At 45.3% G+C, this 14,437-nt stretch overlaps 2 protein-coding genes across 2 annotated transcripts in view; one reads left to right on the forward strand and one right to left on the reverse strand.

Moving 5' to 3' along the window:
• T265_01050 (hypothetical protein) overlaps positions 1-14,437 on the reverse strand; it is a gene marked incomplete at both ends in the record, with an annotated part of 46,481 nt that overhangs the window by 26,101 nt on the left and 5,943 nt on the right. The gene's annotated exons all lie outside the window — the stretch shown is intronic.
• The window catches only part of T265_01051 (hypothetical protein), a gene marked incomplete at both ends in the record, with an annotated part of 18,272 nt that continues 5,696 nt past the window's right edge, over positions 1,862-14,437 (forward strand). The window contains 3 exons of the mRNA XM_009164994.1: positions 1,862-2,050; positions 9,059-9,159; positions 11,216-11,368. Of these exons, the coding sequence (XP_009163258.1) occupies positions 1,862-2,050; positions 9,059-9,159; positions 11,216-11,368 (443 nt within the window). The remainder of the gene's footprint in view (positions 2,051-9,058; positions 9,160-11,215; positions 11,369-14,437) is intronic.

A 14,437-nucleotide genomic window follows, 5' to 3' on the forward strand; every position in this document is an offset into this window, starting at 1 on the left:
GCAAACGATAGCTGCTGAGTTTTTTTACCGGTGGACCAACAGCTCTCAGTGAGTGTCACAAAAATCACATCACTACCACCGAATATGATGAGTCCAGCAGCAGTCAGTCTCCGTTTGTATGATTCGGTGTGGAAGTCACCTAATGCAGTTTGTCACACCACAGTTGTCAAAACCGATACACTGAATGTCACGTGACTGGGTTTAGTCAGTTCTCAGAACGGGTGAAACGCAGACAGGTGGGATCAGGCACCAATAACAGAAAAACTCTTGAAGCCGTCAACCGTCATTGGTCCTGCTCCACAGTCTCAGTGACAAAGCAAACAAAAAATGAACACGGGCTCAATGCGCCGTACGTACGAAAAATGGAGCAATCTCTTCAAGGAGAAATGGGTTGACTTGACTCCCAAGATTGCTTGCGCAATCAAGGTGTCTTGGGACTACAGTCTTCTGAGAAGAACGGAGGGGGCACCAGACAGTAATCTAAGGACACTGGGATGTTAGGCAGACTCCGTGGGCTTAATTCCGCGAATATCTTAAATTAGCCGAGTGTTCATTTGCTTCGCTGGACTGCTGGACAAAATGTGTTGAAAATGGAAGGTTCGTGGTGGCAGTCAGTGATACGGACAAAGGCTGGACGTTCCTGTTATTGCTAAATAAAAAAAATCGTCCAGCTTTAGCACCCTTTCAGTGCCTAACTGCCATGGCGCCCAAAGGTTGCACGAGAGCTGGGATACTGCCAGGTTGCTCAAGCCTAGACAGGGGAAGTCGAGAGGCAGAGGGGTCGGGTTCGAATCACAGACCTTCCGGTCAGTAGATTCGCGCTAAATGACAGAATATCCTTTTGAGGCTCAAAAGGAAAATTGAAGGGTTGTGTCCGTTTGTTTCGAGCCCACAGGAGACCAAGTGGTGCAATGTAACTATCCATTGAATCGCACACCTATCCATCTCTAAAAACAGTATTCACAAGAGTACCTCCGGGTGGATTCACTATTTACCTACCAGCAAGTTGATCCGGTACCTGAATTTGGTTGCTGATGGACGGAGGGAGCATGGAACGTCAAATGAAGGTGTGTAGGACCCTTGTGTGCAACAGCACATTAGTAAGCATATAAGCGAGATAGACCGCCTTTAGCACTGCCTGGCTTCGTTCTGCAGGCGACGCTAATGGGTACTCAGCAACCCGGATGCTGTTTCACCATTGTTCGGAAGCATCTGTGGGGATGGATTTCACGAATCTCAGTGGAGATCGAACCCATATCTGAAAACTACATCCACGGACGGCTCAAAATGGAGTTTGACTAAGTTGCCTCTAAGGCCAATCAATATTAGATCACGTGACGTCCATTGTGGGACTCAAGGTGGCAGCTTAGGTGAATACCTCCCACGCGATGCAAGTACGTGCGCTGCGGGAACATAACTATTGCGATCAGACGAGTTTCCAATAGAAAAAACATGTAAAGGAAACTGATACAGCGAACCCATTAATTTTGACTTTCGGAGAAAGTGCACGAATTTCATATGCGTTTATAACGGTCCATGAAAGGCTGCTTGTTCTTCCGTAGTAGTAGTCGAATCTGTGTAGTTATTGGAATAAATTATGCCCGGGTGACAATTCTAACGGTTCGGTTAGTGCGTACATTTTGATCGCCAGTATGCAGAACACCAACAGACAAGTAGAACGATACTTTGATACACCTTCAATAGAATAGTGGTACTGAAGAACCATGGAGTTCGGAAAGTAAAGCAAACCATTTAAACGACCGTGATCATGTCACTCGAAGTGAATTCGCTAGCAGATATTGAGATGAAGTAAATAAACTGGAGAGGGATATACTTCAGAGAATATTCAAACCTGGCCAAAATGAGGACGCGTTCGCAGTTAGCTGTATGTCACGTATTCGCTGAAGTCGCACACAACAATCGCGGTGGGGACGTGGACAAAACCACACAACCGAAGTGTACAACACAAACGTCCGGACGTGACAATGTTCAAACTACTGGATATCATCAAGTTCCATCCAACCGAGATAGACCGCCGATTCGTTGGTCGGTTAGCATTCGTCACCGGGGTGGCGTGACGTTCAGGCATATCCGAATCGGGACGTAGAAAGCCCACACATAAAATCAATATGCACCTTTTGAATTTTATTGATACAGACAAGGCCTACAGTGGTATGAAGCAATCTAGGCCTCAAAGGTTTTCTCCTACAGATCATTCCCTTGGGGAAATCACACGCATCCCAATAACTACTTTGAAAAGAATAGAAACAAAACAATTGCCGCAAACACAAAATACCGTAATTTGAGTATACCCTTTCGACAAGCTGCTTCACAAACTGATAAATTAGGAACTATGGCTTTTAGGAGATGCAAAATATTGCGGTGCTCATTCTGAGTCCATGCGACAACAAATTAGTGTGCCCGCTTTACCGTGACTGATAAATTGGACTACGACTGGGTGGTTTCATATTTGGGTGGATTCCCAACCTATAGAGTATCTTATTGACGTTGGCCCTCGAGCATCTGAACGCTGCTCAATCGGGTGTTGAATTAGACATTCGGGTCGAGGGAGCTGTCGCGCTGCTCCTGATTACCAGTAAGGATGAAACATTGCTTCTCAGCATAGATTGGAACAAATTCCCATTGAAGATCCATTCCTCATACACCCGATCGATCCGTTGTTTGTACCAGAAATGTTGGGTATTCCGGCCCTGCTGGTTGTTGCCTAAGGTAATATCTTCAAAACATAAAATCAAGGAAACTATCTGAACCAAGAGTCCTTCTCTCATCATCCTAATGGCACAAGTCCAGTGAACGCTTCTTCGTATAAGGTTTGAAGTGCTTTCTTCCACTTCCATTTTTCTTGTTCCCATTCGTTTATTATCCATCGCAACAGTATCCAATCTCGCGTACAACCAAAATACCTCTTCTAACGCTCTTCGCGGTATCTCTGTGGCAATGTGAAAGTCCGATGATGTGTGCATGAACCGGGGATACCAGTATTAACAGAGTACACCTCCGGGAGAAGGGTCACTAGACTTTTCTCTTTAGAAGGCTCACATCTGATCTGGGAAATGCAGTCGGAAGCTATCCGTGTTAGTTATTCTTCTTCGAGCTGGGGGAACTTCCCCCGTCATGCAGTAAGCTAGAGGATATGAACTCCCACCCAGAAAAAATCAACAAATGACGAAGGTGATCAAGTGCTTCGTCTTTCCGTCAATTTTGCGTTTTACTCACTGTTTATCACTTGGTCCCGATGACAGCTAACCCAAACTACAGATAGCCCTAAGTAGGATGACTGCTGACATCGGTGTCCCCTTCAAGATGTTCACTCATTCGAGACAGAGTGACTGTTCTTCAAAAATCGTGCATGCCTAAAATACTGAAAGACGAATTTTTTTTATCTCTAATGTCTAAAGGGAAAATTTCCGGTATCTGTGTGATCATACTGAATACATGTCAGCGTATATGCGACCAAAACAGAAACAGAATTTGAAGGGGATGGTGCTCTCATGGTCGTCAGTACAGCTCACTACGACCCAGCTATATTCAAATATACGGACAACGGTTTGAACTCGCATGAGATGAAATTACTTGCCGTTTCCAGCTTTTGAACGACAGATCACAATTGTTCTGAACCTAGTTAGAGACATTGGTATCCCCATACAAAACACAAACTTTCTGTGTAATTCACACAACTGTTGGAACCCTGTGTGTGTTGCAATCTTTTCAATCGTTTTTTTTTCATATATGTTCCAAGCATACGAACCAGGCGAATTCCGTCATCCTGGTTGGTGGCTATCGTTCACTCGTACCCTTTGGTAGAACATAATTATCACATTAATCAACTTCAGTTATACCATCAAGTGAACACGATTATCGTTTTAGTCTCCGACAAAAAAGGCCTTGCTTTTTACCAAATGTTCCGTGTGTAACGCCGGTTCTGTATATGGTTTTTTTCCTGGAAAACCAGACAAGCGGAATGGTAGCAACCATCTGGTAACAATCGTCTCGTCGCCATAAGCAGACTGATGAGTAAATTCACAAGTTGACAAACGGTGGTGGTTTTGCGTATATCGGTGTTTGATTATCCAAGTTTTTTTGTCTACTGAATTACGGAATTACGGTGTGAACACTGATGCCCTCAATGCAACTACGTTTTCCTCCCACCGTCGCCAATTGTTCAGGTAGCTGACTCATTCGTACAGAGACGACAGCTGTTTCGGGTTGCATAATCCAAACGGACGACACACAGGTGTAATATTCTAATTACCACGACCACCTGTTCGGTCTGTGTTTAATTATGAATGTTTTTTCGTGCGCGACAAACTCAGGGGTCAACACACAAGACTTACAGGGTGTTGATGATGCCACAACAGGTTGTTTTCTGTCTAGCCTAGTCAAGACAGGTGTGTCTCGCGTGCGAAAGGTAATCCGCTAGGGTGCAATGTTGTTTTTTTACACATTTCCCTGTGAGAGCATTGTATGACACTAGTAGGTGTTCAAAGGGAAAGTTACGACGTCAACTGACCAAGTTGGCGCCATTCAACCATCCTAATATGGAGATTGAAATGAGTATTTTGATTAATCTACCCAGTGGGGCAGCCGAAAGGCGCGTCTAAGAGTCACGTGATCAGATACCACACGAACGGTTTTGCCGTATCCGTCTGATCAAGCCCCCTCTCTCTCCCATTGTTTTCTCCATCAAATAAATTGATAAGGTCATACGGCAGTGAAGGACTTCCTCTGGTATTGTCAGTGTGTGACGGTGGTAATGATGATGTCTTGATTACGCCGAAACGAGCAGTACACCGCCTGCTCAAGATCATTCCCGTCCTGCATTGAGAATGCATGTGCCCAAGGTCACACGATCTAGAGTGTCTCCGGGATTGATCCGCCCCACACGACTATTGGTTGACTTGTGTCTCTATGTCCCATATTTTTTGAATATCTTGAGGGGTGACTGTAGGTGCCCATTATCCGCACAACGCTCTCAGCTGCAAAACCTTTACAAGTGGATTAAAACGTTTTACGCCAAAATGTTGCATTTTGTTGCATATGTGCTCAAACCAAAAACCGTTCTAATCTACGTTCACATTTTTGCAGCTCACCAAATTTCATTGTTCACTGAAGCAACCATGCCTCTGGCTAAAAAGTCTTGTTGGATAATTTCCAAGCATCGCTGAGACCCCGAGATGCCCGAAAGGGGCTTAAAAGTTTGGACTGGTACTCTCAACTCAATTGCCCAATTGTTTTAGTCCATCAGGGACACGTCATAACTTTTGAAAATTCAATTCCATTGTGCGAATACTGAGCGCCGTGACTGTAGGCGATATGGCGTGTACTTCAAATTGTGCCTTTTTCCGACAGAATGCGTGTGTGCTGACCGTTGTTTGCCTGCAATCAGGACCATCAAGCATCAACTGTTCAACTACTTTGCTCTCATAGTCAGCTCCCACGGGACGTTTTCCCTTCTCTGACCTTTCGCTCGTTCTGGGGACTGCCGCATTGGTGGTATTCTAATTGGATTGCTACAACTTACCATAACTGATCGTAGGCTATTTATCTATACTGTACTTAAACTGACCCGTATTAGAACCGTACTGCACCCATTCGCTGTTCATCACATTACTGTTGTCTGTCTGTTTCAATCCCTCAATTCAATGCCTCAACTACCAGTGTTTCAGGCACGAATCTCCCGCCGACATCTTTTCTAACTTCGGGTACGCTTGAGGACGAATACCAGCATGGCGTCCGTCGTACTGCACCACGTTCCATCCAAGCGCTTTTTCTACTTTATTTCAGAATTTATCTGAGTATGATTTAGACACCCTACAATCATTTGAACATTGTTCCGAGCTCTAAGTAAGTCTGGCTCGTCATAGTTCTTCTTTATTGTTTATAAGTCATTGTTTTCATTCTACTTCCTTCTTGCCGCTTGCAGTTTACGATGCAACCCCGCCAATAAGATGAACACATTCTCTGTGGTGGCAAAACTTCAGAAAAAAACATCAAAAGACACTATTGTTGTGGGTCACACAACTCGGAAATATCAAAACTGACCCAAGCTGGGTTCCGACTCAGAAGGGTGGTCAGAACAGGCAGTGTGTTCGTCAGTGGTCTCATATTCCCCAGAGGGTGGGTGGTGAGAGTGAAGTAGCCCAAACCCTGGCCACAGCCTCTGGGGAAACGTTTCAGTCTTGTGCGCAGGGTATAAGCTTCCTAGTCATCACATTGAATTAGTTAGTCTTTCTAATTAGCGACCAGGCTTTTCTGCTCCAGCCCCATCTAAGCCAGGAAGCAGCGTTTCCCCTCAAGCAACATATGGAGAAAGCGGAAATCGTCATGACTCTTCCCCTCTATATGCATATACGTTCTCGCTCAAAACTGCAATCAGTGCGGCCACACTTTTGAAGCTTGATGTACGCCGAGGTCTTAAGCCTTAAACCGTAAGTCACTACTAGCGAAATACACTCATTTGCAAATAAATTTAGTCTTGCGACAGATTCACCTGGAACCCAGCTGAATCTCTCGTTTGTGATGTTTGCAGGTTTCAAGTAGCACATAAGGCTGACGGAAACTCGGGGACTACCTGATAAGCCCCAAGAAGGGCGAAACCGGTCGTGGGCTGTCGACGGATTTTCAGCAACCTTATCAGCAGTGCATTGCGAATGTACATATAAGTCACCATCTTTATAAGTAGGCCATGGAAACGTACTTTCCAAGAAGCACTATTCGGACAGGAGCCTTAGACTCCTGACACGGGAAATGAACAGCTACGGGTGACTGATTAGTAGTGTGGTGGGTTCCGACTCATATTCACGTCTGAAAAGTTAACTTAAGCAATATTACGCGCGACTGACTGGTCCCTGAAAAGAGGACTTCACACAAAAACCCACACACTCATACCCAATGGCCTGTCAGAATTACCCTTTCCTCCCCTTCTTGTTTGTTTTCAAACAACAAATTGCCCTCAATTGTTGTTTCTGGCACCGATATTTGAGAAATGGACATTGTCAAAATAACAGCTGCGAAGTAGTCTATTGAGAGCTACCCTCGGACAGTATACAGCAGTTCATGTACTAACCTGTGATGACATTGCTTGGGTTGTTTCCTTCACTTCTCCATCTTGGCTGCACATTTGTCAACCTTTGTAGTCGGATTGACATGGCCACATGAAACTGGCGGTATTGTTACACATACACACTATTGCTGGTCACATGTCTCCCTTTGCATTAGGCTCAGCTCAACCTCGGAATGAATAAATGGCTTACTTTTTTGTTTTCTGTTTTCACCGAGTGCGCACCGTTTGATCTGTACTGTGCTTTGCTTTTACACAGCGTTCCTTTGATGCCCAAAGCGGTTAGGTCTGCGCTAATGACTCATCGCTAAATTTGAAAATCTTCTGGCGGTTCGAGATCAATCGCGCGGCTAGCACCTACGTGGGTGCGGAATTTGCCCATAGTCGTAGGCTATTTTCGAACGACGGATCGCCTATGCTCAAGTGGACACTAAAAGATACCTATTCTCTAATGATGACGCTATTGCGTACCTACGGCCCGATTAGAGGCCATTCACACGTTCGATGCGACAAACACCGAGCCCGGTCCTGTGATAAAGTCTGCATCTAACAGGACGTGCATAACTCGTTATTCACTTATATCGAGTGATGTCTGAAGTTCGCTCTGATTAGAGGACTCATCCGATCCAACGGCTGTAGGGCACCTCGCGTCGAATAGACAGCTATGCTTCCCCTATCCTAATCAGCGCTGTGGATGTCTTATTTTTTCAAGTTACCGATTATTCTGGTCTCTGTGATGTTTCGTCGGCTTTAGCACCAGCTAGGCTAGAAATCGTATAGAAAATGAATCGTGTGTTAATGATATTCCCACTTTGTATTGGTGTACCATCCGAACACCCATTTACAGACCAACGTGCGAACCAGATGTCACGCAAACGACTTTGGGTACCATCCAACTAGATCCGTTCTCTTTTGTGCACTATCAGCAATTTCAATGCAACTTTCTGGAACAAACGCTTTTTCACCGAATATCAAGTCATGTTTACTGAACACACAAACCGAACGAATTCGAACAAACAAGGCTGGTCAACACTATGCCCACACCGTAGACAGACGCACACACCCGCACGAAGATAGGGCTGATGTTGCGCGTGAGAAACTGGACACGCGTGATACCGCCTCCAGCAGATTAGCGGCGTTTCAGGTGCTGTTTTTTTTAAGGGGCCATGAGTGCGTTGCTTATCGGAATCGGTTTGGGAACCTTTCAGAAGGCTAATTTTAACTGTTACCAAGACCGGTAATGGTCAAAGGGGGAGCAATGTTTGCATTGTCCCCGGACTTGGTTATTGGCTCGCTGTCACAGTTGCGCTCAGTCAAGAAACTCGCATGTCGTGATTACTGAGCAATGACCATGGAAGACACGATTAGCTTGAAGTAACATGTGGAGATTCTCTTCGATATTTCTAGCCATTTGAAGCGTTTGCATGTCCACTTTTCCACACGTCCTAAACATCGTTTCTACTTCAACGGCTTCTTAGTAAAATACACCCCTCAGAGGCAGCATCTTCGGGGAATGCAATATGTTTTCTGTTCTGATGGGTCGAAAAAGCAAGGTTACCAATATGAGAAGCCCGAAGTAGAAGGAACCTTAGTTATCTGTTGATGTTCTAACACTTCTTTCACAACTTGCTTAGATGTTTCTTATTGCGATCGAATGTTTGATGGAGTCAAGTGGTGTCAAGAACTCGAAAATGTCAATGAGGTAGTGATTGATTGATTGATTGATTGATACGTCGCAAACCAAATACATCCTGGATTGCTAACTATTGTGCCTAAACCTTCTGGTGGATCTGTAACTCGCTTTTTCTGCTATCCAAATAAGCGACTATTCGACTGAAAGTCATTTGTGGAGACATGAGAACAACGGCGGTCATGATGGTGGGGAGCGAGACGGCCCAAGTGTTTAGAGCACGAATTTACTGACCGAAAGGTCTGTGGTTCAAATCCGATCTCTGCCTCTCGACTTCCCCTGATTAGGATTTGCAACTTGGTAATATCCCAGCCCTCGTGCTTCCTTCGGGTGGTATGGCAGTTAGGCACCGAAAGGGTGTTAAAGCTGAACAATTGACAGCCAGCAGGTAGGGCCGAGTTTCAAGTTATCTGAAAGCGATAGCCCGCAAATTGCTGGCTAACAAGAAAATGCGTGTCCCTTACTTTACGAGTGATAGCCGTTTTGGTTAAGTTGGTTGGGACAGTTGTTCGAGGGGAGGGGTGTACTTGAAAGAGACAGACGAATATCGTATACACTGTTGGTCCCAAACCGAACTTTTCGAATCCGAATTAGTGGTGGCAACATTCCATTGTCAGTCAGTCGCACGCTGCTGCCAGAGTAACAATAGAAAGAGCACCGAGTTGATCACAATGGAATGATGATGACAATGGAATGTAACGGTGAATGAAACTCAGTTGTGCACTATGCATGAATGAAACCCAAGCCTGGTAGACGATCGGTGTGTAGTATTGACGGAATGGTTTTCCACTGTTCCCCATGGCAACACCTCACGCCCATTCAATGAGACAGTAAAATACCGCCAAGTCGACCATACTGACATGACACCAAAGAGGATGATGGGTTTTTCTACATGGTCCACGATCTCGGAAATGAATGTATCCCGATACGAAAAGTGCGTTCATTAGAATTTTAGAGAAAGATAGTGACGTGGGGACCGAACGGTGATAACGGTTGCTATAGAATGTGTGAATGCACGGAATCTGATGAGACAGACCCGTGTGTTGGGGGGGGACACGTCGTAGCGGCTTAGTTTGGAATAAATTTACATGTCACATGCAGTTGTACAAGTTGAACACTGACAAGATTTGAGTGCATTTTAGACATCATAGGGTGCCGGTTAGAACAGAAGATAATTCTCCAGGTGTACCATCCTTTCGGTGCACACCTACGATTGCTACCAAAAGGAAGCACGAGGGTCGGGAGACTGTCAGGTTGGTAAAGCCTATTCAGGAGCGGTCCGTATGAAGAAGTTGGGCCTTTCGCGCATCAACCACTTGGTCATCTCGGGCTGTCCAGCCATACTGAGGTAAGTATAGTCATTGGAGGGGTGCAGAGGTGACTCGGTGCCCGGTTTTCCATTTTGAGAGGAATCCCTCTGGCTCAGCCAGGGATTATGAACGCCTAGGGGACACACTCTGAGGATTAGGACAAATCTACCAGTTTTGAACTTGGATAGTGTCTTACTTTTACAACCACGACGCTAGCTTGAGCTGCAACTCTCGTCTCATCTTGCTGCGCGAAAAAAAGCTAGTTACCACGACGATTGTCGCCATTACCTTCTCCCATGTTTCTGTCCCATGTACAGCGGATAGCCGACACCATATGGAGGCGCACTCCCCTCACAACCAGGTGGTGTACCGAGTCTAGTCAATTAAATTCGCATTTCAGACAGCAATGTACTTGTCAATTGGATTCGAAAATACATGGACACGCCGAGAATGTGCACACACGCACACACACACACACACAGACTGGGAGCCACGCCTAACCATCCTGACGACACCTTGAACAAGGTGACTAACAGGACAGTGGCGCAAAGGGACGCAAGCTGTACTGCCATAAAAGTACAGGTACATCTTTCGTTCGGATTCTTTTTTTTCTGGCAAACTATGAATTCCAAATGTAAGACAGGGTATGCGGCCATGGATGAGTCACGGGAACAATGGATGGAGAATCCATTGCTGGTACAGCTGTTAATTTGGAGGGGAGGAAGATGATGACGATGTGGGAGTTGCTGGGCTGTCCGAGTGTACTGATTCATTAAATGCCTGTTTGTGTTAGGTTAACAAGTGTGGAGTTTGTGACAGACGGGAACAACTAACCGAGCTTCTGTTTTATTAAACCAGATTTCGGAGGACTAACCGATTTCTATCCTAATTCAGGTTCATGCGAAAAAAGGTGAGTGAGACGACAAAGAGGATCTGTTGATCGCGCATTCGCGAATTAACTAAAGCCACGCCTCAATTTGTATTCGGGATCGCAGTAAATGACGAATTAGGCCGGAAGCTACTGTATATCGGTTGTGGGGGCGAGATGGACCAAGTGGTTAGAGCGCGAATTTACTGACCGGAAGGTCCGAGGTTCGAACCCGGCCCCTCTGCCTCTCGACCTCCCCTGTCTAGGCTTAGGCAACCTGGCAGTAGCCCAGCCCTCGTGCTTCCTTCATCGTGGCAGGCAGCTAGGCACCGAAAGGGTGCTACAGCTGAACGATTTATATATTATTTATTTACATCGGTTGTAATGTATATTCAGGCGGCATACGCATGCGACCGAGGGTTCGTTCACCAAGTAGTATCTGTGTGCGGGAGAGGGATGAATGCTTTTCTGGATAACTGTCAGAAAAAAAGCTCGTGAGAACAATGCCCATGGGACAGTGAACTTGAGTTCGCGTACACCACACACAACCCTGGCTTAAAATTATCTTACGCAGTCTGCTTACCAAAATCCTAGGTGTAAGCGCTTTTAGGGCGATTTGAATAGAGATTTGTTCGTCGAGTGAACCATCACAAGACGTGCAAACTGATCGCGTATGACAATCATCCTAACTCCAAGTGCTAACTCCTCTGGCCTCCTTAAAAGCCACCGAAAAACCGTAAACAAACTCGCCTCTTCATACAGTTCAAACATTTCGCTGATTTTTGATACTGATGCGCACTTGATGAAACAACTTGTACTTTCACAAAGTTTTGGCGCCACATTTGGCAAACACTCACTGACAAAAGGGGAGTGAACAGAAAAATTTAGACAAGGAAAAAGAATAAAACAAACTTTGCGAAGAGAGGGCCTGTCTTTGACATTTTCCAGATTAGAAACAATCTGGCGTCAAGATGGTTCAGGGGAACCTGACCTGAACCAAGGCGCCAACGGAAACACGTCAAACACATGTTCCTAATCCACTATGAGCAACACATCCACCCTTTCTCGTACATCTCACGTTTTTCCCTCGTTCACTTACAACTGCAAGGATCAGCATGGAAAACCTGAAATCGATGAGTTTGGCTCCTAACACCCAATAATTGATAACTATCGTTGCCTGGCAGCTGATCAGGATACCCGTACACTTGCCGGCCATTCGACGCGAGCTTTCTCCCCGTGGCTTACCGACATGTGAAAGCGGCCAGGATCAAATTTAACTTTGGTCCCGCTACATCTAAACCAACCTGCAGTCCAGAGGAGGAATATAACTGGTCCAGCTCTCTTACGGTGCCTCAAACGACTGAAGTGACCGCACTTGGAACAAGTGGGAAAGACCAGAGCCGAAAACACAATAAACGATCAAGAGACAGCTAGTGAATTGGGCGTGCAGTTTGAAGGATGAGCTCGAGACAACGAAGATGTAAATAAACGCATGATAGAAGCTCATCACCGTCACCAGTGGTGGTCAATCGCCAAGCATAAATCTGGTCCAGTAAAACTTAGTTCTCAAGAATGAAGGAATGGGCTCAATCATTGAAGTGTCCGTTGTTCGCGGTGCGGAGATGCGGTTCTATTCCGGTGCAAGAGACCGGTTCTTTCTAGTTGATTCCAAGAACGTATTCTTGGGATTGACTGCTTCACTTTCAGCTCAGTTAGGATATAAGGATTGCTTAAAATAAGCTAAGTTGGAAGAAATTTCATCAACTATGAAGCCACTCCGGAGTGAATAGCTGACTCATCACGGAAAGGTTTGCTGGGGCAGTGTTCGAGGCTTGTGGCCATGAAACATTGATCAGTCAATGTCAGGAGTGTAGCCCGCAGTATGACATGAGATTCTGGTGTCTAATGGTCACTCCTCTGAGGAGACGTATTGGACACTTCAGCGACATGTCTTATCATATTCGGTATCTTGTTCGTTGTACGAGTTCATGCTCTCTGAATCGTAGCGTTTTCAGGAAAACTCCAAATGTGCTGGGCATGTCCTCTGCAAGATTCAACGATAAAGACAAAACTCATTTGGGAATGAGGCCTTGTACAACCGCCCTGACTATTGGGAAACATCAGTAGTCCTGAGCGAGTTTCTAGCCTTCAACACTGGACAGAGGATATGAACGATATTCATACGGTTTCCAGGTGGCTGATTGGTTGCATGGAGGAGACAGTCAATGCTGGGTTGCAGTTAGATCTTACTGTGAACTTACATCTAGCACAATTGCTCCATATGACTAATGGTTTCAGCGGCCAATCCCCCCCCAATCGATTTGTGAGTAGTGGTATGGTAATACTCGTCTCTTGTGTCAGATTTCAAATCTACAGCATGTCTGAATATGTGCATAGTTGTTAGTAGCCAAAAATCTTGAGTCCACTCCACTGCCATTTGCTAATCGCATCAAGACTGTCCAAGCAAGCTCTGCGGATTGAAAATCTGCAACTACTCATGAGTAGTCATCATACTAAGCCCTAAGAGAGACCACATGACGGGGAATGGGTGTACTTGACGAGATTCCTCATGGAAAAAATACTGTATTCATGTTGTTTACTCGATACTTGGAAAACAAGTTAGTAGGATCAAGGTAGACCTTGCTGCAAAACAGCCTTTCTCACGATGTGCAGTAATTTCCGTGACAGTTCCATTCCTACACGATCAATAAAAGGATTACTGTCCACTTTGCAAATTAAAACTGAAGAAAGGGGACTATGCAAATGGACTGTTTGCTCAACTACATAAAAGGGGAGCAAGGGAGAACGGAGTTGATTGAATTTGTTGCCGCAAGGTGTCGAATGCCCAAAAGGCAATTCTAATTTATCGAGAATCAGCCGTTAAGAAGCGAAAAGCAGCCCCCCACCACACATCACAAACGAAAACGAATGCTCATGCGAGGTAATCGAATTGCAAAAAAAAAGCCGGCATACATACACACTGACGATCGAAATGGGTCGGTCGTTTGGGCACATTGCCGAGTTCCTTATAGACAATAGAGTAAGAAATCAGCCTCGGGGCATTAGATGGTGCAAGTTAGATACACTAACTGCACGACAGACCTGACCAACAAGCCGACCGATGAACGTTACTCACAACAAAGCAGTCCGTTGATCGCTCTTGTTAGAATAGGTAGGTGCTAGTAATGGTTCGGTTAGAAACTTGCGATACCAGTTGGTAAGTCAGCTAGCTTGTGAGATTCAACCATCCTCTTTCAAACGACAGTTGACCATACAAGCGTTATTTTAGAAAATCCCAGTGTTCCCAACTGAAATTTTAGGCCCTTTCTCGCTGTACATGTGGATTGCACCCTTTGGCGGTGCATAGCTGAGTGCTTCAGCGGCCGAGCAAGAAAAAAAAAGATTCTTCTTTGAAAATCGCGGTAGAGAAAAATGAGAATTGTGAGGCAACTGATTTGACTATGATAGTCGTGATTTTCAAGGTAAGC

This window comes from Opisthorchis viverrini, assembly GCF_000715545.1.
Source record: "Opisthorchis viverrini unplaced genomic scaffold opera_v5_11, whole genome shotgun sequence".
NCBI lineage: Eukaryota > Metazoa > Platyhelminthes > Trematoda > Opisthorchiida > Opisthorchiidae > Opisthorchis > Opisthorchis viverrini.